Here is a 27,613-nt window from a genome sequence, read left to right as displayed (position 1 = left end):
AATACTAAAATTATACCGGTATAATATGATACAATACCGAAATTATATCGTTCTGATTACGAAAACCTCGCCACGACTCGATATTTTAAATTTTGAAATAAATCAATAACCATTTTATTTTTCGATAATCCCAGTTAGTCGCATTGACTCAATCCCTGAGAGTGACCGATCCGATCCGACGAAAGTTTCCCACCGGCCACCAGAGTAAATCGGGAAGTGCACGCAGCGACCAACCCAGATGTCCAACATCCTTTGATTGCGATCCCCATTTTGAAAAAAAAATTCTGTAAATACACCGTAGTTGGGAATCGAATCGCAAGTGCCTGAGTGACAACCTGAATGTCCTACCGCGACACCATAGCCCCGGAGAGCAATAACCACCTTATTGCTCCAGAGAGAGGGAGGGGACACGGATGATAATCCTTTTGAATGTTTATATCATTGCATTTTGTTCAATCTTCATCCTGTAGATTAAATAAATGGACTAGAAAACACTACTTAAATGACTCATCTAGGAAAGAAAATGAAGAACACATCATAAAATGAATAATCCTCTAATTTACTACACTTTTGTGTCATGAAAAATGCTGCTGCTGCAATCTGTAGGCCAAAACATTTTATTTGATAATGAGAAAAAAACACTCAAACATTCTAAGCCAGTGCTAATCTGAAATTTCAAGTTATAGGCAAACAAAAAACTAAAACAAGGCAATATATCCAGATCACAAAACACATTTTCTAGCTTTTTTCCTGTGTCTTTGCAGAAGTAGACGCATTTGTTTCAGGTTTCAGAATGCTAAGCTGACCACCCTCCTTGCTAGCAGCCGTTGCAGCCTTGATCTCATTGCAGTGGTTTATGAACTTGCTCAGTTCCTGATTCACGATTTGTTTAATACCATCAGAAATATGTAAAAGAAACCATGTGTTCTATGATAGTATTGCATGAACTAAAACCTCACAAGAATGTGGCGATTCACTTCATCTTTTAAAAGAAAAAAAGGAACATAATCATTGCCGATTGTGATCGCAACTGGGAAACACAGACTTGAAGTAAGAAACAGAACTGATTGCAGAGGAAGGGTTGCATGGGCAATAATTGGCTTCCAGAACTTGAAGAGTAGGATGCTACTTGACATGTAAAAGAGAGTATAAGAGATGACCTATGCTCCACACAATGAGTAAAGTTGCAGCAATCGTCAATTAGTGGTGTCAATGTGCCACTTCCGTTGAACAAGACAAGTTTGTAGATGACTTTTTCATGAACTACTCGAAAGATTTGTTCATATACATTAATGAGTCAAGGTCACTAATGTTCGAGCTTCTTTATTTTATATCATTACATTGAATGAATATAACCAAGCTCTTATCAAACCAAGAGTCGATCTTGTTCATTTAAAACCCTAGTTGTGCCAAACAAAGTCCTCTTGAATTTGAAAGACAATCCTCCTGCCTTCCTCTTGCATAAATCAGGAAAAACATGCACTCTAAAGCTTAATGTGCCTGATAAATAAGAAAGAATGGTTGTAACCCGACCATGTATAGCTAGCCACCATTGAAATCCAAATATACAGAAGAAATTTGTTTAGGGCATCCCATTCCATTCCCTGAGCAGAGAGGTAGAATACCTGTTTTCGAATCCTAGATCTAGCAACTGCAAACTTCTTGTCAGCTAAGTAGCAACCATCTTTTTGCAAGATTTACAGCATTGAATACTTTAGTGCTGTTAAATTTAGTTCCTATCTACTGGCTGCATTAGGTCTAGTGAGTTGCAATTGTATGAAAGCCCTGCTTCATCTTATGCATGACATTAGACTTATAACTCTTCTTCATACAAACCTAGAATACCTGGAGATCCTCACATGTGACCGTGCATCAACCATAAGCCTAAAATTATTCTTTTTTAACAACATATATTGATCTACTAAATTTACGGCAATGTCAATAACACATTCCAGCACTCCTTTATCCTGATAGCTTTTGAATGGAAAAAGAAGGCCAAACTAGAAGTTAGGAAAATTCTCTTATTAACTATACACTTCAAGGTAAACAAAAGGCATATTTTCTCATCATACAGATGACAAAATGGAAAAAGGAGCCTCACCATTCAATTTTTTTTTTTAAATGGAAAAGAATGGCTAATGAAATCAATATTCCATTTCTCACCTAGTTATCAACAGAGTATTTGAACTATATGGTGGCAGAAACCTCTAATTAGGGTTATGGGGAAGTTGTTTTACTGAAAACCCTTGAGAACTGAACAATCCATTTAGCAGAAACAACTAAACAAAGGTGTATTGCTTATCAAAGGGCATGCAAATAAGAATTTTGAAGAAACGAGGCCGAGGCAAGCATAAACTAGAGAAGGAGAAGAGCACTAACTCGGTCAGCTTCCATCTCCTTGGATATCTTGGAAGGCTTCAAGTACTTCTTCCCTGGACCATGTTGAAGCCAAGTTAAGCATACGCAGCAACAAGGCAAGCACGCAGGGAGAGGAAAGGATCAGGAGAAACCTTTACGGGTTTGAGAAGTCTTTCCATGGCGATTGGGAGGGATGGTTCTCCTCTTCTGCTGACCCTTGAACAGGCTTCCCTTCTGCGTCATCTCCGCACGCACCGATCGCCGACGCTCTTGCGGCGGACACGGCGCTTCTCTAACATGAGCAAGGCGACGAACCCTTTTCTTATGTATGAATTATTATCCGTCCGATCGCAGAGAATTGGATCAGGCCCGTTGATGATGAATCAGCCATCAACGGTCAATAACAGATATACCTCTGATTGGACGGCTACAAGGAGCCGACGATATAACCGGTGTTCCAACGCGGTGCCCTCGTCTCACATAAGGCCCGGCCCATCAAAACGCCGATAAAAGGCCCACTTGCTGCCAGCGAACCATCTCGCCCTGCGCGATCGCGGCGATGATCGACGAGGCGGCGTCGGGAAGCGAAAGGCCGTCGCCGTCTGTCGATTCTCTCTTCGATGTCTCCTCCTACACCCGCAGCACTCGCTACCGGTATGCTTCCATCATCCACTCATTTCTGTTTCCTTTATGGCTCAAACTACCGTCTGCGCGATGTCGAGATCAAAAGTTTTGGGTTCGATTTGATGATTTTTTTTTCGTCGATGTTGTGATTCGGTGTCCGAATCATGCTCATCGATCGCCAGTGGACCGATTTGTTCGAACTCTTCGATCGATTGTTGAGCCTTGTTGCTTTATCTGCAGATTTTGGGCATTAATTCAAATTCGTCATTGTGGGGAATAGGCAGGACAAGTAGTTTCCTTTCAGTTCGGTAACTTAGGGATTAGCTGGCTTCTAGAATTTGAGGGGATGGAAATTATGAGAATCAACATTTGAAATCTGTTCGATTCGTCAAAGTTTATACACTAATTTGGTCAGGGATCTAGAACAATTACCAACAAAAGTTTGAACTCTGAATTCAACCCTAATCAACTTTGAACCAGTACAGATTGAAAGCATGATCTACCTTCTTACATTAACTGGGGATAAAATCAGTTCCAAATCTGACTTGTTCGATATCTCATTTCAAGGTTCTTCTTCGACATCATAAATAGTGGGATTTTCATGCATTCTGCATAGAAGTTAGTACTGAAAGTTCTTCACTGAATTGCAATTATATTATTGTGTTCATTTATTTCAATCTTCTTTTTTCCTGTCATTGGTGATTTCAACTGATGCAACTTTATATTTCATTAGTTTAAATTGAGAAAATAAACTGGAGAAAAAGAAGATGTATTTGATTTTAAATTTGCACGTGGCACAACCTCAATGGCGGATACTCGGGCCACGTGTTTGGCTCTGTGGAATATGAGAGAAAATGCGAAACTTAAACACACTCTACTTTTAACAGCCCTAACTAATACCTGTTGTTTTATTGGTGTATCTATGTGGGTCCGGTCATTCGGATGATCATATTAACCAATCTGATTGCGGGTGCGAAACTCGAAAGGGTTTCAACAGCCATAACGTTTCTCTTCAGGTCGCGTTCCGCTCTGATTCCCTTCGACGCCTCACCGCCATAAATTCCCCAGTTGAAGGTGGACGCAGGGGCACGAGCGGAACAGGCGGCGCCGGGGCCGAAGGCTCGATGGGGCAGAAGCCCTCATGGTTTCTTCCCCTGACCATCAACCTCAACTTCCTCCACTCTCGCCTCAGCACCCTCCTCCCCACCGCCTCACTCTCCTCCGCCTCACCCGCCGCCCCCCAATTCAACCCTCTCCCCTCCCCTCCCCTTTCCCATGCTGAGACACACCAATACAAGCTCTACTTCCCACGGTCAATGTTCGAATGCCTCGCGAGCTGTCTCCGCTTGGTTCTACCGCCTCGGCCGCAGCTGGATCCCGGCCTCGCGACCTCTCCAGCTCCGATCTTGCAGCGTCCGAGGCCTCGGCGGATTTCGTCGGAGCGAGGCTGCGCAGTCCCGCTTTTCAGACCGTATGTCGCCTCCGTGCCCTGGCATGGGGGTGTGCGGGGATTCCTCTCGCAGATGTTCCCACGGTACGGCCGCTACTGCGGTCCTAATTGGTCCAGCGGCAAGGATGGCGGTTCTATGCTGTGGGATCAGAGGCCCGTTGATTGGCTCGACTTCTGTTGCTACTGTCATGATATCGGCTACGACACTTACGATCAGGCGAAATTGCTGAAGGCGGACCTCGCCTTCCTGGAATGCCTGGAGCAGCCGAGGATGGCCTCGAAAGGTGGGGGTGCTCCGGCTGCCATTATCTACCGAGCTATGTGCATTGCAGGCAAGATTGAAAATATAGTAACTTTCTTTTTCCGCCTTCTTTGTTTTTAAATTTTTTTCACCTTTTCTGTACTGTATGCTTATGTAGATTTTTAGAGCATATAAATGATGTGCCACCACCCTTTTAACAATGATAATTCTGGGATCATCTTGTCCTTTAGTACTCAAATGCCATGAAATTTAATGGAATAGATGACGTACCTTTTTGACAATGGCAGTCATACAAGCATGCTAATATAATTTTCTTGCAGTAGGCAGTTGGACTTGAATCTAATTGAATAGGGATTATTATGATGTGCCTTTTGGTTTGCTTACTTGCAGGGCTGAGGACCATATTGATACCTTATAGGATGCACCTAGTTAGACTGCAGTCTGGACCATCATTCTTGGATGCGTTCAACAACTTGATAAATAAATCAAGTTCATCTACCAATAATGAGGCTACTAAGTGCAAAGAAATGTCTTGAAACCAAAAGGGATATTTTGTTGTTGACGGAGTTGATCTCTGAAACTATACTCCCTTTTTTTCCTTATCTGTGCAGTTGTAGTGACAGAATACATGCTTATTATATTGTGAATCCACATGCATGTTGGTCACGTATTCTTCATTAGACTATCCTTTTTTTTTCTTGTTTGTGTCACAATTTTGAAAGGCATGATTAGTTGGCCTTTTAACTTACACAATATGAAGTTTCTTGAAGACATTTGCAAAGAACATTGTTCCTCTTATAAATTTTCTTTTAAATAGATGTGTTGAACTGCAATTGACTGAAGAAAGTTCATTGCCTCTCGTGGAGTGTGGTTATGCATACTTAGTGATTAATAATATTGTATAGAATTGACGATGAGAGTGTTTATATACGCACAAGAGATGGACTATAATCTGTATGACATTTTATTAGTGTTTATGTTTCACTTAATTCCTGCAGTATAACATACTATGTCAGATCTTATCCTGCTATCTAGGTTTATGTAATGTTGCATTACTCTTAATATCGTAGATATCTAAATCACTTTGAATCATGTTAGATAGTGTTCTAGTTGATCTCTCCTTACCTTCAACACTAGTAGATTCAACTTGTCTAATTATAGAATCTATTATTCATCTTCAAATGTATCTCATACCAATTTAACTTATTTTCACTCAATGTATCTTCTATAGGAGCTGCACGTACTTAACTCATGTATTACTGAGTAATTTGGGATGCATAAGCTATGGTCATTTAATGTGCTTTTTGTTATGCATTGAGTTTTCAGCTTCAAGATTTGAGTTATTTGATAGGATGTAAATGGTAGATTGAATCACATAAATGTTGATTTGTACTAGATGAGATATGAAGGCAACTGGATTTCATCAATAAAGGCTATATACTCTTGATTTGAACAATTAGCAAACATTTGTTCACAATGTTCTAAACTCATTTGCACTGAATTTTTTTGATAAATCTATGTTACATTTGATTGTCATGAGCTACAGAGGGCATGCCAAAGATGTTAAGCAAAATGAACCTTATGTACGATCATGATTATGATGTTTTATCCATCTCTACAGAGTCAGCCGACAAAGGTAATTCTACTTGCAAACATGTTGAATGGACTGTATTTGATGTTTAAAATGACTTGTTCATTTGTTATCAATTATCTTAAGAGGCACCTACTGATGAAGTCCTTTTATCACATGTGCAGCTGTTTTTCTTCTCTCTTTTTTTTCTGGAGACTTTAACTTTTGTCCTTTTCAAAGATAATTAAAGTGGCATTCTTACATGGATGATTTTATTTTTTTTCAACAGGTTCATCCTCTGAAAGCAGGACTTGTGAAACTTTCATCCACTCACCGAAATGTAAAAGGTAAAGAACAACTGTTTCATTAATAGTGGTGTTGACATAAAGGCCCGAGAGTTAATTACAAGCTCTATCAACTTCTAGTCGATGATAATGACAGACTAGGACATGCATCTTAAAAATACATACAATTATAGAAAGAGAAACATGGAGGTTATTCTGATATTTATCTTTTAGGTATTGTCTTTTGAGTACCTTTTGAGTACATCCGTTCTCTTCAAGTAAACATTCCGTAAGCTGCTTCTCCACTCAGTTCCCAGTCAAATCCGTCTGATGTTTCATGTTTCATACTCCGCACCAAACCAGGCGCCAGCATCCAGCACGTGCCAAGAAATTTCTTCCACCTGTAGGCCCCATCCTCATCAACTCCCACGTGTCGGTATCCAGTTCGCTCCTACATGATCCACCAAACCGCTAAAGCGGCCTCGGCCGACGCGAGGAAGAGAAGCCGGCGATCCATGGAGGCGAAGCATCGGAAGGCTCGATCTCTCGTCCACCGCCTTGCCTCCTCCCCCGCTCGATCGGCCGCCACCGACGAAGCCATCGCTGAAATCCGCGTCCTCTCGAAGCACGACCCGGAGATCCGCGCTCCCCTCGCCGACTTCGGCGCCGTCCCCCTCCTCGCGTCCGCCCTCCTCGACCGCGACTCTTCCGACACTGAGGCACTGGAGAATGCTTCCGCCGCCCTGCTTAACCTCTCCATCTCCGCCCGCGAGGCCGTGATGTCCACCTCGGGCATCCTCGACGCCCTCACCGCCGCCCTCCGTCTCTCCTACCCTCCCGCCGCCCAGCACGCCGCAGCCACCCTCTACAGCCTCCTCTCCGTCGACGAGTACCGCCCCATCATTGGATCGAAACGACCGCTCGTCTCCGCCCTTTTGGACCTCTTCCGCCGCCCCGGTGGTGCGGCGACTCGGTCCATCAAGGACGCGCTCAAGGCGATCTTCCTCCTCGCCCTCTACCCGCTCAACCGCGCCACCCTCGTCGAGCTGGGCGCCGTGCCGCCGCTCTTCGCGCTGGTGGTGAAGGACGGGCGGCAAGGGGTGATGGAGGACGCCACGGCCGTGATCTCCCAGGTGGCGGGTTGCTACGAGAGCGTGGACGCGTTCCGGAGGGTGGCCGGCGTCGCCATTCTTGTGGAGCTGGTGGACTCGGCGACGGGGGCGAGTCAGAGAGCGAGGGAGAACGCAGCGGCCGCGCTGCTCAACCTGGTGATGTGCGGCGGGGACAAGGCGATAGGCGACGTCATGGAGGTGGAGGGGGCGGAAGCGGTGGTGCGGGAGCTCGCCGAGGGCGTCGGCGGCGGCGGCGAGGTGAGCGCCAGGGGTAAAAGCAAGGCGGATGCGCTGCTCCGGGTCCTTGAGCGTGCGCGTGGTAGCCACCTGGTCCGCGGCTGACTTTTCCTGCATGATCCGTGCGCGACACCATTGATCCACCGCTGTTGCTATCGCTCTCGCCGCGCCGTCCGACTACCGCCGGCCATCGCCTCGGGCGCAATCGACGCGTCACTCGTCGGCATTCCGTCCAACGTCGAATTCCGGCCGGATAGTAGTCGAAATCTGACGTAATTCGGTCGGAAATAATGAAATCACACGGTCGACAGTGGCGCAGCCACTATCGGCCGCGATCGGCCTGGATTCCGGCCGAATCATGGTCGTCGGACGGCAGAGGATAGGCCGGCGTCGCACGCCGATCCTTCCTCAACTCGACCCGTCATCTGTCGTCCGGTGACCGCGATTCAGTCGGAATCTGAGCAGATCGCGGTCGGCAGTGGGGCGCGCCATTGTCGACCGTGATCGGACTTGAATTTGCTCGGATTCCGATCACTATGTGATCGGAATCAGACGTCGGACAGAACGCCGACGAGTGGCGCGTCGATCGAGGCGGTGGTCGGTGGTAGTTGGACGGCATGGTGAGGGCGGCGATAGCGACGATAGATTGTGGGTGTCACACATGGATTGCGCAGCACGAATCGCGCAGCATAGCATTAGATCTGAATTGTTAGGTTAGTTGTATAACTTTCATTCCCTATCCTTTATTTTAAAATTTTCAATATTCTTAATTATTACCCACCCTCTTTATCCTGTTTTCATTGATGACAACATTAAATTTCTTTTTTTAAAAAAATAAATTAGCATGAAGAAAAGTGTAATGATTGTATCCAAACTCTACGTCTCTTTTGGTGTTTTCGAATGGAAAGCGCGCCGTTCTAATTCTTGTCCATTTCTCCCCCTAAAATCATCGTTGAATGTCTACGTGATCTTTTCCACAACAATCCAAATCCCCTTGGGCCAATCCCTCGCTCCCAAAGCTACCCAAATATGGCAGCAACTTGACCACGTCAGCATCACGTCTCTGCCACCCGGGGGCCCACCCCACTGCCTGACACAGTGACATTACCTCTCGATGCGACTACACGACCAAAGCCTATCGCCCTATGGCCCATCCGCGATTCCCCCCCTACGACCCTCCTTATGCTATGTCGCCGCTTCGTGATTCGTGCCGGCCCCGATCTGACGGCCCGTATGCATCGTCTCAGGTTTAGATTCCTGAGCTGGAGGCGCAGCTTAGCAGCGCCACCTTTATTTAGGCTTCCGAGGGGGCTTCGCCGGTTACTCTTTCGCCGGACTGACGAGCGCATGTCGGAGTTCGTGCGCTCCCCCGGCGCCATGATCGGCCTTTCCCAGCCCGCCTCCGATGACGACGGCGAGGGCGCGTCCCGGCAGCGCGCGATGGTCCCCGTAGAGGCCGCCTCCGGCGGATCCTCGTCTAGCCGGAAGCCCCGCGGCCGCCCCCCGGGCTCCAAGAACAAGCCCAAGCCGCCGGTGGTGATCACCAAGGCCAGCGAGTCGGCCATGCAGCCGGTGGTCCTCGAGCTCGCCGGCGGCTCCGACGTCGTCTCCGGCGTCTCCGACTTCGCCCACCGCCGCGGCGTCGGCGTTTCCGTGCTCGGAGGGAGTGGAGCCGTTGCTGACGTCACGCTGCGCCACCCCTCCTCCGCGCACGGCGGCCCGAGCACCATCGCCGTGCCGGGGCGCTTCGACATCCTCTCCCTCTCCGGCACGCTGCTCCCTCCGCCGGCCGCGGCGCTCCCTCCGGGCGCGCCGCGCCCGCCTCCGCTGACGGTGTCCCTGGCCGGGCCGCACGGGCAGGTGATCGGCGGGGCGGTGGCCGGGCCGATGACGGCGGTGGGGCCGGTGCTCCTCGTGGCAGCCACTTTCGCCAAGCCAGAGTTCCACCGCCTCCCCATCTCCGACGACGACGAGGAGGCAGCAGCAGCAGCCAAGGAGGAGGACCCGAAGCCAGGAGTTACAGAGGCAATGGCCACGCTCGCGGACCCCAACGCCATGCCCGCGCCGCTCTCGCACGCCGACGTCGTCCTCTGGGCTCAGCCATCAACCGCCCGGCCGCCGCCCCACGCCCACCCTCCTCCGCCACCTCACTACTAACTCAACACGACCACAGACAAACAGAGTAACTTCCAGAGAAGAACATTCAAGAAATCAAGCATTTCCCCCACAAAAAATACCCAAAAACAAAAACAAAAACCTGCAAAATTTGCTTCCTGAATGATCTGAGATCAAAGCTAATTACATCGCAGACTAGTTAATCAATTTGTCGTCTTTCCAATCCTTTTTCTAAGAACAGCTTCCATCAAGATCATGTCGTTCCTTCAGCTTAGTTCCCTTTACTTCTTTTCCAAGCTAAAGATGAACGAGTCTCACGCATCGAATGCATGCACGATCAGCTTTTTACGTGATGGCGATTCATTTGGTGCAGAAATGCATGCACGCGTGCAGGCTTCTTGTTCCTGAGGAGTGTTTGATGAGCATTTGTTTTTGGAAATGAATGATTGGATTTCTTTTCTTTTCTTTTCTTTTCATTATTTATTTCGTGTTGCTTTAGGTCGGTCAAAGGGTGAAAGGGAGATCACAGATTAGGGTTCAAAGCCAGGGATAGGGTTTTTGCAGAGGGTGGTGAAGGTGGCAGAGACCAGAGAGTTTATGAGGTGCAGTAAACTGGAAACGAACGAACGTATGCATGATCACTTTTCACTTTAGAGAGTGCAAAAGGCTGGGCGGAATGCTAACCCTAATAAATGTGTTATTGGGCATGATAGGCCTTTTAGTTTAAGGAAATGGGCCCATTAGGCCCAATAGGCCCGAAAGGAATGTACCAAATAGAAAGCCCAAATAGGAATGAGTGTTTCTTTTTTTAATTGGCATTAGATATTTGTCCTTCGGACCGATTATTCTTAGAGATGATCGATCCAGTCATATAGAAGTTTTTCACGACTCAATTTAACAGTCAATGTTCTCGGATCAGCCGCTCATTTGAGAAAAAATCTTTACAAAAGTTGAATTTCGAACTCCATATGCGTGATTTGTCGTTCACGGGCCTAACCATCTCGCCATTGCTTTTGATATTGCACGCAAGTTTTTGTGTGGTATCGATCTAACACATGAAACACCTTGCTCACATGCCTTACAATTCTCTTGTTTAAATAGCAAAGTTGATCGATGTCGTGTAGTTCATTACTACTATAGATCTAGACGAATCAATGCGATCTAATAGGTCTAGGCACGAAGCAATAATGATATTGCTCGAATGGATCTATCTAAAACCACAATCTATCAAAAGAGTACGAATTGGCGCATAAAAGTACCCCATAGCTAGTTCGTTCGGGGAGAAATATTCAAAGTTATAAGAATCCATAACGATCGAGCTTCTCTTCCATGCGATATAAAAGGGCAACTACGACTATCCACGCGACACAAGATATGCTTAGTCCCTTTCTTCCATCTCCTTTATAAAGCTTTGGCATGTGCTATCATGTCGATGAAGAAACAAGATATGAAAGAAAGGGGGGGGGGGGGGGGGGGGGGGGGGGGGGGGGGGGGGGGATTTACAAACATCATATCTAAAAGAAAACTATTGGCCTAACAAATCATTCATAGGCGGCAACCTTCTTTCTCACTCAATATTTATGTTTGGAAAAGAAAAAGAAAAGAAAGGAACGCGATAATGTTATCGAAGCCCCCTCTCCCCCACTCGCATGGGGATGGAGCCGTTTGACGCGAAAAGGACATACATGGTGGAAGGACCCCTTTCACTAACCCTAACCCTCCTTTTAGCTTTTAGCTTTTAGTGACGACAAGTATATTTGAGTAAGAGGATAGAAACACTTGATAATGCCATGCACTATGGCTCCACTCCACAAGAGGAGCAACTTTCTTGTAGGCCATCATCAATAAAGCGAAAGGAGGGGGGGCATGGCATTGCTCTTCGCGAACCCACAATATGTCTTTTCAATATGTCGAGAAAATGTTCCTGAATCTTGTTCAATTTAGTTAGTTTTACCTAACATTTTGATCTCTTAACAAACACGTGTTCCCAAAGTTAGCTTCGGTAAACATGAGTATGTGATTATTGAAGATAACGCTATGTTTAGATGGGGCGAGAGAAAATTTATTAACGAAAAGTAAAGGGAAGTGAAGTGAAGGAAAAGGAAAAAAGAAAATATTAAAGGAAAGGAAAGTAAAATATTATAAGATAACGTTATGTTTTCTTTGTTTGGAATGGATGGAAGGTTCATTAACGTAATACATGTGTTATCTTGTTTGGGAGGAAAGGAAGAAGGAATGAAGATTAAATATATAAAATTATAAAAATATCTTTACTTTTTAAAACATACAATATATGTAAAGGACGAATGTGAAACTGTAAAATTCTATCAATATTACATAAAAAGTTGAGATATAGAAGGTTTTAAAATAAATAACGCAAGCTCTTTGAATAAATCTCTATTCTGAAAAGAAAAGGAGAAAAAGAAAATTAGAGTTATCTATTTCTGTTCTCTTGAGTCTTGTCCTCGAAAAAAATTTACGACCAGAGCTGACACCGCCGATGTCGTGGAGTGTGAGTGGTTGACACTGGGCGGTCACGACATGCGTTGTGTGAAAAGCGACGGTGTAAAGACGAGATATCTAAATAAATGAGTTAATTTGAGAATTAATATTTTAAAATAGGGATAAAATTAAAATAAAATATTTTTGAATCCTCCTTCCTTATACCCAAATCGAAGCGTAAGAAATTTTAACGATTCATGAGCATGGAAAGGAAAATTTTACCCTTCTCGTCCCTTCCCCTCCTTAACTCACTATATCTCAAACAAGAGTCAAAATTCATCTTCCACTTATTTACCCTCCCTTTCTCTCCCTCACCTCCTCATAAACAAAGCGTAATTGAAAGTTGGTCGCAAAGACAAATGTTTACACTCATTTTAGGGTTTAATTTCTTAACCTAACCTTCAATGGCACCACCATGAAGGGGTAATAAGGCTTGAAATTTTGCCCCCGGGGTATGGTTGATTTGATTACTATGGAATAGACTTGTTGAAGTGGATAAAAATCAAATTTCGATGAAGTCGAGATAATGTCTTTCCTCGTAGCGGTAATTTCTTGATTTACCTTTTCATATATGATCGTAGGACCAATCATGAAAGATCATTATGGTAGGCGGATTTATCTTTTTACTGAAATAAGAGCTTGAAATCTTTCCTAAATTATTGATAAGCAAAAAAATTAGAGGGGTTTTTTGGGTTTAAAAAATATGTTATGGATCTAGTCGTAAATTGCCGGGTCCTGCTCTAGTCCACGTCACATACCAGTCCTTGAGTCCTGCGGAGTAGAGCATTGAAAGTGGCGGTAAACCGACCGCCGCTGCTTGCGGTGACGGGATTCGCATGGATTCATGCTACGCGTTCCGGCGTGTGAAGGATCAGAACACAACCGGTAAACCAGGAAGGGCATTTGGTCGATTAAATTAGGTTACGTGGATTTATACGTAAATTATTTGTAGGTTTTCCGATATATTTTATATTTTGGGGGTGTTCAAGCAAAATGACGCAGTAAATTCCAAAATAAAGAAGCCAAAGCAATGCACAGTGCGCGTGCAAGGGACGGAGAGAGAGAGAGAGAGAGAGAGAGAGAGAGAGAGAGAGAGAGAGAGAGGAGAGGAAGATTGCGAGAGCGTGCTCTTGTTTGTTAATCTCGTCTCCTTTGTTTCCTTCTGGATCGGCGCAACGCATCAAGAAGATGAATCCGCGGTACAAGGAGTTGCATTAGAGTGGGAATTTGATGGATCGTTGGAATCTTGGGAGCATTTCTTGGTGCCTGCGGCTCTCATCATGATTGGAGTCTTATGGGCTCAATAGGGTGGTTGGGTTGTGTTTTCGAAGTGTTTTTGTGCCGGGGCAGCCTAAAGGTTGAGGTTGGTGGTTGATTTTGGCGGCGGGGATGCCGGCGGCGGGCGCGGTGGATCAGGGCAGGGCTGCTGCAACCGCCGAGAGGGACATCGAGCAGGTAATGCTCCGGAATCTGCATGGTATTTTTATTCTCGTGTTTTTAGGGAATCAATACAGGTTTAGAACGGGGAAATAAGGTGCATGGTTGTATATCACAGGAAACTTTGGCATGTTTTCCTTTCCTATTTTATTATCGTTTTACATTTGGCTGTTTGCTTGTTTGTTTCAAATTGCTGTCGCTTTATGGCATAGATAATATAATTTTTTGTTTGCATCTAGTATCCTACTCTGCATTTGAATAGAGAAATTCCACGATTGGCTGTTGTTGTTTCCTTTGCCTTTTAGTAGTACAACGAATACTCTACTTCTTTATGGACCTTTGAACTTGTTTTGACATCAAAGAATGTTTTCCTCATACAGTGGATAATACCTTTTAATATTTCTAACTAGAAGTGACATGACCTAAACAATCTCGTTGTGTAAATTTGTACCAAGAGTTGAATTTTTTGTCCACAACGGAAATACAAAATAACTGTTTGCATTGTTGCTGCAGAAAGTGTTCTTGACTATGTAAACAGACAAGATGCAAAGTGAATGGTCTAATGCTTAGCTTAGTATTTCACAATATAAAATTTGCAAAATTTTCCAAAACATCCTCAAAATGCCAACTTGGCCATATTGTTGTTATGCAAATATGCACTAGGCATGCATGCTTCAAGGCTACAGTGAGATATTCATTGATGTTCAAAGTGGGAGAATCTTATAAGTTTCACTAATTTCAAACCATGTGAGGCTGTTTCCACAAAAACCTAGGTCGTCTATGAAAGGAGTGAAAAACCCTCCTGGATGATGAAGATATACCTATATCTTCATCTGCGGACTGAAGCATGAATATTGCTTGCGTTACACTTGAAATTGTTGATAAGTCTCTTTGAACTCTTCTCACCTCACTTATAATGCTTTACTGTGTAATCTATCATTTATACCTTCTGATGTTCTGATGCATACTCGGTGCCTTGATTTGTTTTATCCATCACCTTTTGACTGTTATACATTCCATATGCTTGGTTTTACATGTTCTAACTTATGTTATACATTCCATAGCATTTCTTTCTTTTTTCTATAGATCTTTTGATATCCGTCTCTTTTTCTTTGTGAAGCTGGATCTTTCTAATGCCAATAATTTGCCTTGTGTAGGCTATTACTGCACTTAAGAAAGGAACACATTTGCTAAAGTATGGGCGAAGGGGAAAACCCAAATTTTGTCCATTTAGATTGTCTAATGTAAGTTTCTTTTATGTAATCCTTATGTAAATGCCTAATACACATTTGTGATTGTATACAAAATACCCTAGCTTAGTCTTTTTTTTGTTGTTAGGCATCAAACTAAGGTAGATTATTTATTGAATTTAAGAAAATTTTCACTCCCTTGGTATCTGTGATTGTACTCCATAATTTTTGGTAGAAAGGATGGACAATTCAAGAAGGAATGATGAACAACAATGCTGGAAACTAGGAATAGCTCAGGACTTAGGCTTTCCCAAATAAAACAGTTCTTCAAAATGTCTCTGAATCTCTTCTTTGTTGATGCAATTCCAACACATAGCATGGTTTTTTTTTCCTTGTTACTAAGCTGTCACTTGAAACCCTCCCCTTTAATCACCAACTGTTTAGGTTCTCTTCAATTTGTTATTTGAAAGGCTTGGTGTTTTGTCACCTTTTGTATGGGTTGCATTGTTTGGAGCTTCATTTATGTGGTCATTCACATAAGGCTGGGTTGATGGCTTGATGCAAATTGTTTGTAGAATTTTAATCTTCATTTATGTTCTTTAAAATGAATTACATAAATTTGGTTTTATCAAAATTCCAACATGTATTACCTTACAGTATAACTTTTAACTCTCAGGGTTGTGGAATATTTTGCATTATACCAAGTATATGTAATTAGGCATTCTTCCTGGTATTATAGGTTAATATGCAAGGAAATCATTAGAGATATGGGTATATGCCTATTGGTCATCCATCAATGATATGTTCCTTGCAGATCATGCTGCATGATACAAAAAAAATTGAAACCTTAGTTGCCTTGGGATGTATAAACATGTAGAATGCAATTTTAGATACTCAAAATTGTTTGTATGTTTCTGTGGAAGTTCTGAATGGACATAGTATGTCTCTATGCAGTATCTTACTTTTTGTTCTCTTATCTTGAGACTCTGTCCTATGCTTGCATTTAGGAATAGTAAAAGAACAGTTTAGATTGCACAATCAGTCAAGTTGCTATGAAAATGCTTCATCCCACTAACTTAAGTCCTTGAAAATTCATCAGATACCTGAACCCTTATACAAATTTTAAAAATCTTTTATGGGTATGAAAATGCTTCAACCCAATAACTTCTTCAAAATTCATCAGATACCTGAACCCTTGTATTTTTTTTCTTATCTTTTATGTTTAGAACCTTTGGTAAATCAGCATCAACTGTGTTTGTTTTTCTTACAATGATTATCTGTATGAGAATTACTTTTGATTTTCTTTTGTAGTGAAAAATATTACGGCACATTTGTCATCAAGCCACTTTACCTATTTGACTTTCAGGATGAAACTGTTCTAATATGGCTCTCTGGTAAAGAAGAGAAGCACCTCAAATTAAGTCATGTGTCAAGAATCATGCCTGGACAGCGCACAGTAATTTCTCTATTTGACTCTAGTTTTCCTACATCGATGTTGTATTCTTCTTGTAAAATTAAGGAATCATCATGCTTTCAAATCAGACACTTCATATGTAAAGGCTACAATTGTCATGTAACCTTTTAGAAACTTCATTAGCAGACCATGATTGCATTTGATGCTCATGTCTCACTTTTTAAATCATATATTGTTAAGGTTTGTAATAGATTCAAGAATAGCTAGGGAAGGGCAATATTTTGACATCAGTATGATCCAGGGAAGTTCTATAGATTGAGCCCTTTTCCTAAAACCTTAAGCTTTTGATATTATTGACCTTCTCAAACTTTGAATCAACATAAGTTTCAATAAATTATCAATCAAAAGTGCATTTTTTTAAGGCTATGAGTATGAGGGCCATCAATATGGTGGTGCTTATCAATTTAGTAATCATTTGTAGGGCGAGTATATGGTTTTAAGTGAATATGCTCTTCACGAATAAACTCAATACTCTATTCGATAATACTTCATTTATGTTTGTTTGATATATAAAAGTAAATTAAACAAACTGCCAAGTTTGAACATCAATGACCTTGGCTTGGTAACGTTCATGAACAAAACCTGTGAACAATTTATTAATAAATTTATTCATTAACTTATCCAAAGTTTGATTATGATTTTTAAATATTTTTATATTTAAATATATATAAATATAATGCATGTCTTACAAATTTGATAATGTTAAATATATTTAAAATGGAAAATAATATTTTATTTATTAGATCATGGTTTTAATTAAATTTAAGTACAATGTGAACTCTAATTGAGCTTAGTAACCAGTGTGAGTTTGAATGGAAGTAAAATGCTTCAAAATTAGATGTAAAACTTGGAAGATGGTAAGATGTCTATACTTGCAGAAGTAAACAGATGGTATCAATTTGCATTAGGCATGAAGCTTAGCCTTGTGATGCTCATGGTTTGTGTTTTAATCATCCATATGATTTTTCCTATTGCCTTGATTTTCTTAATGAAAGCAACATATATTATTAGATTTCAAACGTTATGCTTTTATTTTACTTCCTATGCTGACAGCACTCTTGCTGCTGGTGTGTCTTATTATTCTGCTTCACTTAGTATAATGCTTCATTGGCTTCTAAACACTGACCATAAACCTATTATTCTCTTTTCAGGCAATTTTTCAGAGATATCCACGGCCTGAGAAGGAATGCCATTCATTTTCTCTTATATATGATGATGGGTCATTAGATCTTGTAAACTTCTCTCATCCATACTATATATCATTTTGTTTTATTTAAATTGACGCTTGAAACTTTTATGATATCTTGTGTGCTCATTTCTTGTTTCATGTTGTAATTAAAGCACCTTCTATTTTCTTCTTCTCAGTGGAATATTGCTCTTAATTGGCATTTGAAACTTATAATATGTATTGTATTTTCTAGATATGCAAAGATAAAGATGAAGCTGAAGTCTGGTTTGCTGGTCTAAAGACATTGATATCACGCTATCCCCACCGGAGGCGGAGAACAGAGACAAGAAGCAATGGTGTATCATCCGGCACAAGCAGTCCAAAGACATACACATGTAGAAGTTCACCTTTAAGCTCCCCATTTGATAGCGGAGATAGCATCCAAAAGGTTCTCTTCTTGTATGTTAATTTTCACATATTTCTTTTTAAATTGTATCTTTTGTGAAGGGCAGCCTTAACACAACGGTAAAGTTGTTGTCATATGACCTTGTGGTCACAGGTTTGAGTCATGAAAACAACCTCTTGCAATGCAAGATAAGGTTGTATACAATAGACCCAATATGGTCTGACCCATCTCTGGGCCCTATATTGGTGGGTGTGTCATGCACCGAACTGTCTTTTTTTATCTGTTATGTTTACCATCGATGAAAATTTCCACTATTTCTGGTTAATTTAGCATAATATTGAAACCTCTCAGCTTCAAAGTCCATATGAAAGCCCACCAAAGAACGGTTTAGACAAGGCATTCTGTGATGTTCTATATGCAGTGCCTCCAAAAGGTTTCTTTGCATCAGATTCTGCTATATCAGTCCATTCTTTGTCATCAGGATATTCGGACAACATAAATAGCTGTCCCAGGGGCATTCCAGTGGATGCATTCAGAGTAAGCATGTCAAGTGCCATCAGTTCGTCCAGTCAAGGCTCTGGTCATGATGACAGTGATGCTCTTGGTGACGTATTCATATGGGGGGAAGGAACTGGGGATGGAATTTTGGGTTGCGGAAGTTCTAGAATGGGTTTCAGTTCAGGTGCTAAAATGGATTCTGTTTTACCAAAGGCTTTAGAATCTACAGCCATACTTGATGTGCAGAATGTTTCTTGTGGGAGGAGACATGCTGCTCTTGTAACCAAGCACGGTGAGATTTACACTTGGGGCGAGGAGTCAGGTGGTATGCTTGGGCATGGAGTAGATGCTGATGTGCCACAACCCAAACTTGTAGATTCTCTTGTAAACATAAATATTGAATTTGTAGCCTGTGGTGAACATCATACTTGTGCTGTTACACTATCTGGAGAGCTCTATACATGGGGTGATGGAACTTACAATTTTGGGCTACTTGGACATGGAAATCAACTTAGTCACTGGTTCCCGAAAATGGTCACTGGGCCTTTGGAGGGTATACGTATCTCATCAGTTTCTTGTGGACCTTGGCATACAGCAGTAGTAACCTCTGGAGGCCAACTGTTCACTTTTGGAGATGGAACTTTCGGTGTGCTAGGTCATGGGGATCGCAAAAGCGTATCTATGCCGAAAGAAGTAGAATCTCTTAAAGACCTCCGTACTGTGCGAGTAGCTTGTGGTGTTTGGCATATTGCTGCTATCGTAGAAGTTATGTCTGGCAATTCATCTTCTAATTTCTCTTCAGGGAAACTATTTACATGGGGTGATGGTGATAAAGGGCGTCTTGGCCATGGTGACAAAGAATCTAGACTCTTACCTACATGTGTTTCTCACTTAATAGAACCTAATTTTTGTCAGGTTGCTTGCGGGCACAGCCTGACGGTAGCACTGACTACCTCTGGCCATGTTTATACAATGGGCAGTACAGTTTATGGTCAACTGGGAAATGCCCAAGCAGATGGAAAGCTTCCTGTTCGTGTTGAAGGAAAACTACTAAAAAGTTTTGTGGAGGAAATTTCATGTGGTGATTATCATGTTGCAGTCTTGACTTCAAGAACAGAAGTTTATACCTGGGGCAAAGGAGCTAATGGCCGACTCGGACATGGTGATACTGATGACCGGAATTCCCCAACCTTAGTTGAAGCTCTAAAAGATAAACAGGTCAGAAGCGTCGTTTGTGGTGCTAGCTTTACTGCAGCAATTTGTATTCATAAATGGCTTTCTGGTGTCGATCAGTCTATGTGCTCAGGTTGCCATTTGCCATTCAATTTCAAAAGGAAACGGCACAACTGCTATAATTGTGCACTTGTCTTTTGCCATTCTTGCAGTAGAAAGAAATCTCTTAGGGCTTCTATGGCACCTAATCCCAAAAAACCACATCGTGTCTGTGACCACTGCTATACCAAACTAAGCAAGTCCTTGGAAATCGACACTTTGTCTCATTCTTTAATTAACAGAAAAGGAAGTTCAACACAGGATCTCACTGAAATGATCGAGGAGGACAAATTGGATCCTATAAATGTGCAAGTATCTAAATTTTCATCAGCAGCATCCTTTAAACAAATGGAAAGTGGCTCATTCAAGAGAGATAAGAAGTTTGATTTCAGTAGCAGTTGTGTATCTCCAGTCCCGAATGGAAACTCACAATGGAGTGCCCTCAATATTTCAAAATCTTTTAATCCAGTATTTGGAACATCAAAAAAATTCTTCTCAGCTTCTGTTCCTGGTTCACGAATAGTTTCTCGGGCATCATCGCCAACATCTGCACGTCCCAGCCCTCCTCGTTCTACTACACCAACACCAAACCTTGGTGGGCTTTGTTCCTCAAAATTCATGATCCAGGAAGAGAAAACTACAAACGAAAAGCTTGGCCAAGAAGTTACCAGGTTAAGAGCTCAGGTAATAGATAATTAGAAGCTTGAGTACTAATCAAAGATATTTACTTGTCATTTAGTGTGTAATTATAATTCACTGTCAATTTTCTTGCAGGAGCTTCAATATTTTATACTTTGCATGGAACAGATAATAGTGTTTTTTTAAAAAAAATTAACTACTTAATAATATTGTTGCAGTACGAGTTGTGTGCCTTAGTGATCTTGCAATGAGAGAGAAGAAAGAATGAGAACATGGGAATCTTTTTAATCAATAAATTGTCTTAAACAACACAATAGGTTGAAACCTCTTATAGACTTTTATGATAAATCTAGTTGAATTAAGACTCAGACAAAATAGGCTAAGTTCAATTTAAAAAGTGAAATAACAATATATTTTGGACCTTTAAACCTATTTATTTTATTTGGATCGATTTATTTTATTAATAACTTATGCTTTTATTTGAATCCTCCTATATAGGCTTTTATAAAAACTCTAGGCTATTTTTAACTGAAAAAATGAGTAAGAAATGATATGTTTTGAAATTGTGAATCAATTTATTTAATTTGGACTGGTTTATTTTATTTTGCGTGCAAAACTCTATGTTTAGTAATTGGCAAGTTCACAAGAACTTTTTTTGTGATAAGTGGGTTCTTTATTCAAAGAAATTATGTAGCATGTCTGCCAGGAAACAATAGGGGTTTATTATCAATCTTCATTCAAATATTTCAGCTACCTAAATGCTTGTTCTCTTTGAAAAATGATGCATTGAACATGAATCTGAAATAGATTTATGTCCAAGTGTATGATTCTGAAAGGTAGAGGATGGAGATGTTGGAGAAGAATAATAAGACCAGGAATTAGATAGTTGTGCTATAATACTCTGATAATTTGATACATTGGATTATGGTTTCATAAGAAGCCTCAGAGTCATCCAAATGCCCATTCTTGTAATTGTTTGCAATAGGTTTCCCAAATTTAATGTGTGAGACATATAAGTGACAATAGTTAGCAACAAGAAAAAGAAAGCAGAAACATTTCTGGTTATTTATGTTCCACAAGTCTGAGAATAGCATCATGTGGCTATCTCAACTCCCTGCCTAGGCTGCCAATTGTACCTGGTTGGAGATTAGGTATTTTGCATCACAATTCTACTGCAAGAAATTTCTGATTGGGGAAAGGAGTGACTATCCAGTCTTACTATGCTTCTATCTAAAACTTTTTAGGTGGAAAATCTCAATCGCAAGGCCCAACTCCAAGAAGTTGAGTTGGAGAGAACAGCTAAGCAATTGAAGGAGGCAATTGCAATTGCAGCAGAGGAGACTGCAAAATGCAAGGCAGCCAAAGAAGTCATCAAGTCATTTACTGCACAAGTAAGATTATTAGTTTGTGTTTAGAATTTACTTTCAGTGATGTGTGAAAACTACTAGAAAATGTTTTCAGGTTTTCAACAGATCTATGTGTGATAATGCTCATCTCAGATTCATACACTAATCGGTGCCATTTTGAGGGCATTTGAATACAGGACTGCATTTGCCATTTTCATGATATGTACAAGCTGCAAAAGTCGAGGAATTTCAATTTCAATGTCTCCTTGTCAGGATGATTTTTCCTTCACCTTTCAGTTTTCCTAGCATACCTGCACCTTTATCTAATCATCCTAGTTTGACAAAACACTATCTTGGCATCCACTCTTTTGAACTTTCCTTTTTTCTTTCTACTAGATATCAAGTGGAGTTGATATAGTACATGTTCTTCATAATCCACTTATCTTAATGTTGTTCCATGATGCTAACACATCCACGATATGCACTTGTTTCATCAATCGTAGTACATGAATTAAGATTTTGTTATATAGTAGATATATACCAAGGTGATTATACCGTATGCATACCACCCAACATTTACCAATTTTAGAAATTATCTAGTTGATTTGTGATCTATGTACCATGAGTACAGGGCAGCGTTTTGAGTCACAGTTAAAATTGCTTGAATCATCCTTCTGTGTTCAAATAATTTTTATCATAGAACTGAGACTTGTACCACCAGTCTTTTCCTGGTCCAACATTGTCAGCAGTATGATTTTTTAAAACATATTTGAGAGCTTGGACCATATTAAGATTGATTAATTGAAACCTTCTGCATTAACTATGTACTGGATGTTTATCACTTTATCAGCTTCATGTCTGAAGATGTCTTTTCTTTAAGATTTCTGGTTAAGGATTCACAATTTGCACCACATTGCTGTTTTCTTCCTCAATGATAACTCTAGAGCACCACACTGAATTAAGAGCAAGATCTCTATATATATATCTTTGTCTGATTTTACTTGAGGATAACATTAACAAATGTATTCAGGATAAATTTGCTACTTGCAGGAATTGTTAACTGGATCAAATAAACTCAACAGAATATTACTGCAAGCTTTGTAGTGAAGTTTTTGAAGGAGAATGATTCATGAAAAATATTGCTAAATTAGATCTAATTCCATATCACCTTTAATCTTCTTGTTCCTAACTCTTGACATCTCTTGATATTCATTTTTTGTCTGCTTACTTGTCTGATAGTTGAAGGACATGGCTGAGAGATTACCAGCAGGAGCAGATAAGATCAATAAATTCCCTTCTCTGTCATCTATCAACCCTAGTTCCGCTTCCTCCTCCGATGTGTCCGGCTTTTCAGAACCAAGTGTTGAGCAGTTAAGCATCAGCACATTAGCTTTTCATGAGCCAGATTCAAATGGTTCATATGAAAACGGACCTTCTTCTGCAAGCAATTCTAGTAAAATTGGGTTGGCATCAGAAGTAAGGAATGGAAGCAAGGATAAAATTTCCAACCCTACTGTTCTTCCTTCCGAGTGGGTTGAACAATGCGAGCCTGGAGTGTATATTACCCTTACATCTTTACCTGGTGGAATGAAAGATATCAAGAGGGTTCGTTTCAGGTACATACAAATCTTTATGGTTTCAAATCAAATCTGTATAAGATAGTTGATTGCCAGCCAAATTAGGTCATCGTTCTCAAGTTTGGAAGTAAAGCCTTGTAGCAAACTACTGGCACTCTAGAGCTTACGAAAACTATTGTATTTCTTAGAATGTAATCACCTTCGATTTCTACAAATGCAGCCGGAAGAAATTCAGCGAAAAGCAAGCAGAACAATGGTGGTCTGAGAACCGTACCAGGGTATATGAGCAGTACAATGTGCGGATGGTCAGCAGGTTCCCTACAAATGCTGGGAACAATGAAGGTGCTGCTTAAGAAGATATCCATGAATACTTCTTCCTGGTTTTCCTGAGGGCATTTGATGTGGGAATCAGATGCTCCTACGTTGTTAGCTTTAGCCATCAGTTTGTTTGTCTTTCACCCATCTAAAAGATCGACGAACCAAGATATGCAAAGTAGGTTTAGCTGATCTTTATCATTCTTTTTTTTTCATCCTGCTATTTTTGTGTGGAAAGTAGATGGCTTTAAGCACATGTATATTCTTGTTGCAAAGCACAATATTACTTGGTCTGTAAATGCCATAAGCGAATGCACCAAATTTTTTTACCCTTTTTCTTCTGCTTCCAGAAATTACTGAGTAATCTTTACACTATTGTATATATAGATTGACAAAACATGTTTCATGTTTAATCAATGCGTTTATAGGCCTAACTGCTTCTTCTAGGAGATTTATTATTGTGATTGTGAACAGGGATGACAATCAGAATAATCCATCCTGTTGAATTTTACAGAGGAATCTGTGTCGTTTGTCAGCTACATCCTAAACTGTGTTCATGAACCAAGTGTGGAGTTTCAACCATGACTCTGTCTTCTTTGTTCAAGACATGAATGATGAGAGGCACTTGCATAAAAAAGGTACCCTAAAGCCTTTTGTTGATGAAGCATGAGAGACCATCATGTCTTTGCTACTCAGCATAGATCACTCAAATAGAAGATTGTTGTTGTTTAAACCCATAACCCTACTCTGTTTTGCAATCCAAGATGTTGTAAAAAAAAAAAAGGCTGAAGGTAATATAGCAAGAAGCTAAAGGTTCCAAGTACCAAAAAAATGCAATCAAATGGGAAGCAATTGAGCTGGTTTAAATAATTTCTAAACAATAAAAATCTGAAGGACATGTTTACTTGCAGCTAGCAGCTATCACTTTTCAGATTTGACATGATTTGCCTCTTGCAGAAGTGTTAAGATGGTTGGATTCTCTAATCATCTTAATTACTCATCTCTACCTTGAGCAATCAAATGATTTGGGACCAAAAAACTCCCCTTTACCTTTAAGAAAGCAAAATTCCTTCTACTTCCCTTGATTTCTCAGTCTCAAAAGAATATAATATCTCTGACTCAAATCAAAGAATATAATATCTTCCACTATCTTCCCTTTTTCCCCCACATCCTTTCTCTCAAAAAAGGAGAGGGTGGTCCAGGGTTGAGCCTAACAGCAATTGGTTTGGAAAGGTTCAAGTCTGTGATCATAAAGCCTGATTCATGAATTGTCAAAGGTGAGGATAGAAAGAAGATTAATCAATCTTACCTTCATAATAAACAGACCAGAAAAACCAAAAAGGAAATAATAAGCTAATAAGCAATTGTTATTACATCAATTCAAGATGTCAAACAGAAACAAAGGAACAGATCAACAGGTGATCAATTGCACATACTCACAAGAGAGGAAAGGTATAAAAAGTAAATAATGCATGCAAACTAGGCATCATTGTAATCCATGTCAATCGGTAAAGATAACCTATCGATCAAACTAGTGAGTTATTTGTTTCCATAAAGTGCAATAAAAGATGATATCAATCATTCCAACTAAAAATCACATGTAGTCAGGAGCCTAAGAAGATGGAGCAGTACTGGATTGTTGTAATGACAATGTTAAGGCAGTTTAATTGATAGTTGCAAGAAATACTTTAGTATCACACAATGCAAAGAATGCACTAGCATGCACTTAACAATATGACTGTCTTGTAGAGTCTGGTGGAGGGTTCATGCCACATAGTACCCCATATGTAAGATGCATGTAGTTATAGCAATGCAAAAAAGATAATGATTTCTCTCATCCACCTGAAAAGAAACTTACATACAATGTGAAAAAAAAAAGAAGAGAGCAATTACCTAATCCAGAATAACAATCTTATCTTTTCTACTATAAAAAAATTAAGAAAGTGCAAAAACAATCAATAACTCAAACTCTTTTTCACAAGAGAATCAAACTGTTGACAATAGATATCCAAAACACCATGTAAATCCAAACCATGCAATGGAACCTTGATTGTAACACAGAGTAGGAGACTTATGAATCTTCAGAAAAGCACTTAAATTAACATTATATGGCTTAACTGTTAATGGAAATGATCTGCTCAACATCAACACAGCTATTATACAACATTGCACAATACAAGAAATAAGGAACACCATGTTATAAACAAACCAACTAGTACAACCATGTTACACAGACAAATTGTGAGATTAGAATCTTCAGTAACTTCTTTATCATAATCAACACTAGCTATCAAAGAGAAGCCGTTAACTCCGAATAAACTTTGGCAATCTCAAATACAACTCACATTGAACATTGTTCAACATTGCACACCAGAAGAAATAACAATCGAGCATGTTATCGGCAAACCAATATGTACAATCGGATTATACAAACAGCTTATTTCTTTCCTTTCACCAGCACACTTTTGAGACAAGAACCAGTGTTTCTCTTTTCAAAATCAGCACTAGCAATGAGAAACCATCAGCTCCAAACAAAAAAAGGCACTCTCGAATTCGTCTAAATTGAGTAAAATTCCACTCAAGCAAGTAAACTGACTTCTTCCAGATCGACAAACATGAATCAAAGCGAAAATATTTCCCCAACTATCATCTGTTCTTTAATTCATTCATCATCTCCAAATCTAGTCCCAGTAAAAGTTACTCCCTTTGACAATGAAAAAATAAAATAAAATTCATGAACAGCAGTAAGAGCATCGTACCAATCCATTCTCGTTGCAGAGTTCGCAACGTCTCATTCTCCCTTCTTCCTCAACAAACACCTTTCGGCTTCCATGGCAATTGGAGCACGGGACAAACCGCATACCACCGCAGCCGTCGCAGACGAACGCCGGGTCCTGAGCGGCGACCCCTTCGAGCATTTTCCCCAGCTCCCCAGCCTCGTGCATCTGCCGGATCTCTTCCGCCCCGCCGAGCCACCGACTTCCAATGAACACCTGGGGCAAAACGAACGGCCGGCCCTTCACCAGCAACTCCTGAAGCTCGCGGCGGAAGGATGCATCCATGGAAACATCGCGCTCGTCGACGGCCACGTGGAAGCCTCGGAGGATGGCGCGGACAGCGCAGCAGTCCTCGAAGGTGCGTCGGATGCTGCGGAGCGAGGTGAAGTAGAGAACCACCTTGGGGCGCTTCGGCTCGTCGGCAAATCGCCTCGCGAGGGTCCTCGTCGAGGCGCGCCGATGGGCGTGGTAAGAGAACGATCGGAGGATGGAGAACGGCTTCCTGAACACGGAAGCGCCGGAAGAGGACGACGACGACGAAGAGGAGGATTTCGACATAGACTGCAACCGATTCGGATAGTCAGCCATGAGTTCAACGACCTCCCTGACGTCGATCGGCGCGTGATCGATCGGCTCTAGGGTTCAGAGGCCGAGCAGCGCAGGCGACGGCGAAGAGATGGACAAGGCGCGAGCGACGGATCGATACAGAAAAGGCGATCGAAGTGGCGGAGGAGCTGCGGCGGAGGGCGGCGACCGTCGGCGACGAGACGGCGGAAGGAGAATGACCTCGAGAAGGCGCCTCCCGCTATGCCTTTAACAACAAGAAGGCAGGAGCCAACTTTTTTCTAATTCGATTAATTAATTTTAAACTATTTTTTAAAAAAATAAATTTCAGCTTTTCCTAATTAATTTTCTCTCTTTTTAGAAATTATTATTATTATTTAATGTGCGTAGAAAATCCGTCTTTTATTTTATTTAAGTAAACAAATAATTTAGATGG

At 41.3% G+C, this 27,613-nt stretch overlaps 6 protein-coding genes across 6 annotated transcripts; 4 read left to right on the top strand and 2 right to left on the bottom strand.

Annotated features, from left to right (window-relative positions):
* Positions 1-601: 601 nt before the first annotated feature.
* Positions 602-2,641, bottom strand: LOC141832439 (uncharacterized). Its single transcript, XM_074719942.1, has 3 exons — positions 2,511-2,641; positions 2,380-2,432; positions 602-873 (listed from the first exon to the last, which is right to left on the bottom strand). The coding sequence occupies exons 1-3, from the start codon at positions 2,599-2,601 to the stop codon at positions 739-741; spliced, it is 279 nt and encodes a 92-aa protein (XP_074576043.1). The 5' UTR covers positions 2,602-2,641; the 3' UTR covers positions 602-738.
* Positions 2,642-2,911: 270 nt separating this feature from the next.
* On the top strand, positions 2,912-5,360 carry LOC141831987 (uncharacterized). The gene is made up of 3 exons (XM_074719440.1): positions 2,912-3,012; positions 3,969-4,764; positions 5,085-5,360. The coding sequence occupies exons 2-3, from the start codon at positions 4,107-4,109 to the stop codon at positions 5,228-5,230; spliced, it is 804 nt and encodes a 267-aa protein (XP_074575541.1). The 5' UTR covers positions 2,912-3,012; positions 3,969-4,106; the 3' UTR covers positions 5,231-5,360.
* Positions 5,361-6,832: 1,472 nt separating this feature from the next.
* Positions 6,833-8,398, top strand: LOC141831437 (U-box domain-containing protein 16-like). Its single transcript, XM_074718790.1, has one exon. It carries the CDS (start codon positions 7,004-7,006, stop codon positions 8,000-8,002), a length of 999 nt encoding a protein of 332 aa, XP_074574891.1. The 5' UTR covers positions 6,833-7,003; the 3' UTR covers positions 8,003-8,398.
* An 846-nt stretch (positions 8,399-9,244) lies between these two features.
* On the top strand, positions 9,245-10,219 carry LOC141831438 (AT-hook motif nuclear-localized protein 28-like). Its single transcript, XM_074718791.1, has one exon. It carries the CDS (start codon positions 9,245-9,247, stop codon positions 10,052-10,054), a length of 810 nt encoding a protein of 269 aa, XP_074574892.1. The 3' UTR covers positions 10,055-10,219.
* Positions 10,220-13,628: 3,409 nt separating this feature from the next.
* On the top strand, positions 13,629-24,165 carry LOC141831436 (PH, RCC1 and FYVE domains-containing protein 1-like). Its single transcript, XM_074718789.1, has 9 exons — positions 13,629-13,969; positions 15,109-15,195; positions 16,508-16,597; positions 17,767-17,847; positions 18,037-18,231; positions 18,541-20,643; positions 21,843-21,989; positions 23,184-23,560; positions 23,742-24,165. The coding sequence occupies exons 1-9, from the start codon at positions 13,904-13,906 to the stop codon at positions 23,872-23,874; spliced, it is 3,279 nt and encodes a 1,092-aa protein (XP_074574890.1). The 5' UTR covers positions 13,629-13,903; the 3' UTR covers positions 23,875-24,165.
* Positions 24,166-26,029: 1,864 nt separating this feature from the next.
* On the bottom strand, positions 26,030-27,387 carry LOC141832000 (uncharacterized protein At5g39865-like). The gene has a single exon (XM_074719455.1). The coding sequence runs from the start codon at positions 27,199-27,201 to the stop codon at positions 26,569-26,571; it is 633 nt and encodes a 210-aa protein (XP_074575556.1). The 5' UTR covers positions 27,202-27,387; the 3' UTR covers positions 26,030-26,568.
* Positions 27,388-27,613: the final 226 nt, after the last annotated feature.

This window comes from Curcuma longa, chromosome 7 (assembly GCF_044706935.1).
Source record: "Curcuma longa cultivar G26 ecotype Majalengka, Jawa Barat chromosome 7, ITB_CL_G26_1.1, whole genome shotgun sequence".
Lineage (NCBI taxonomy): Eukaryota > Viridiplantae > Streptophyta > Magnoliopsida > Zingiberales > Zingiberaceae > Curcuma > Curcuma longa.
The sequence above is the reverse complement of the archived record's forward strand: the minus strand, read 5'-3'. Positions and strand labels throughout refer to the sequence as shown.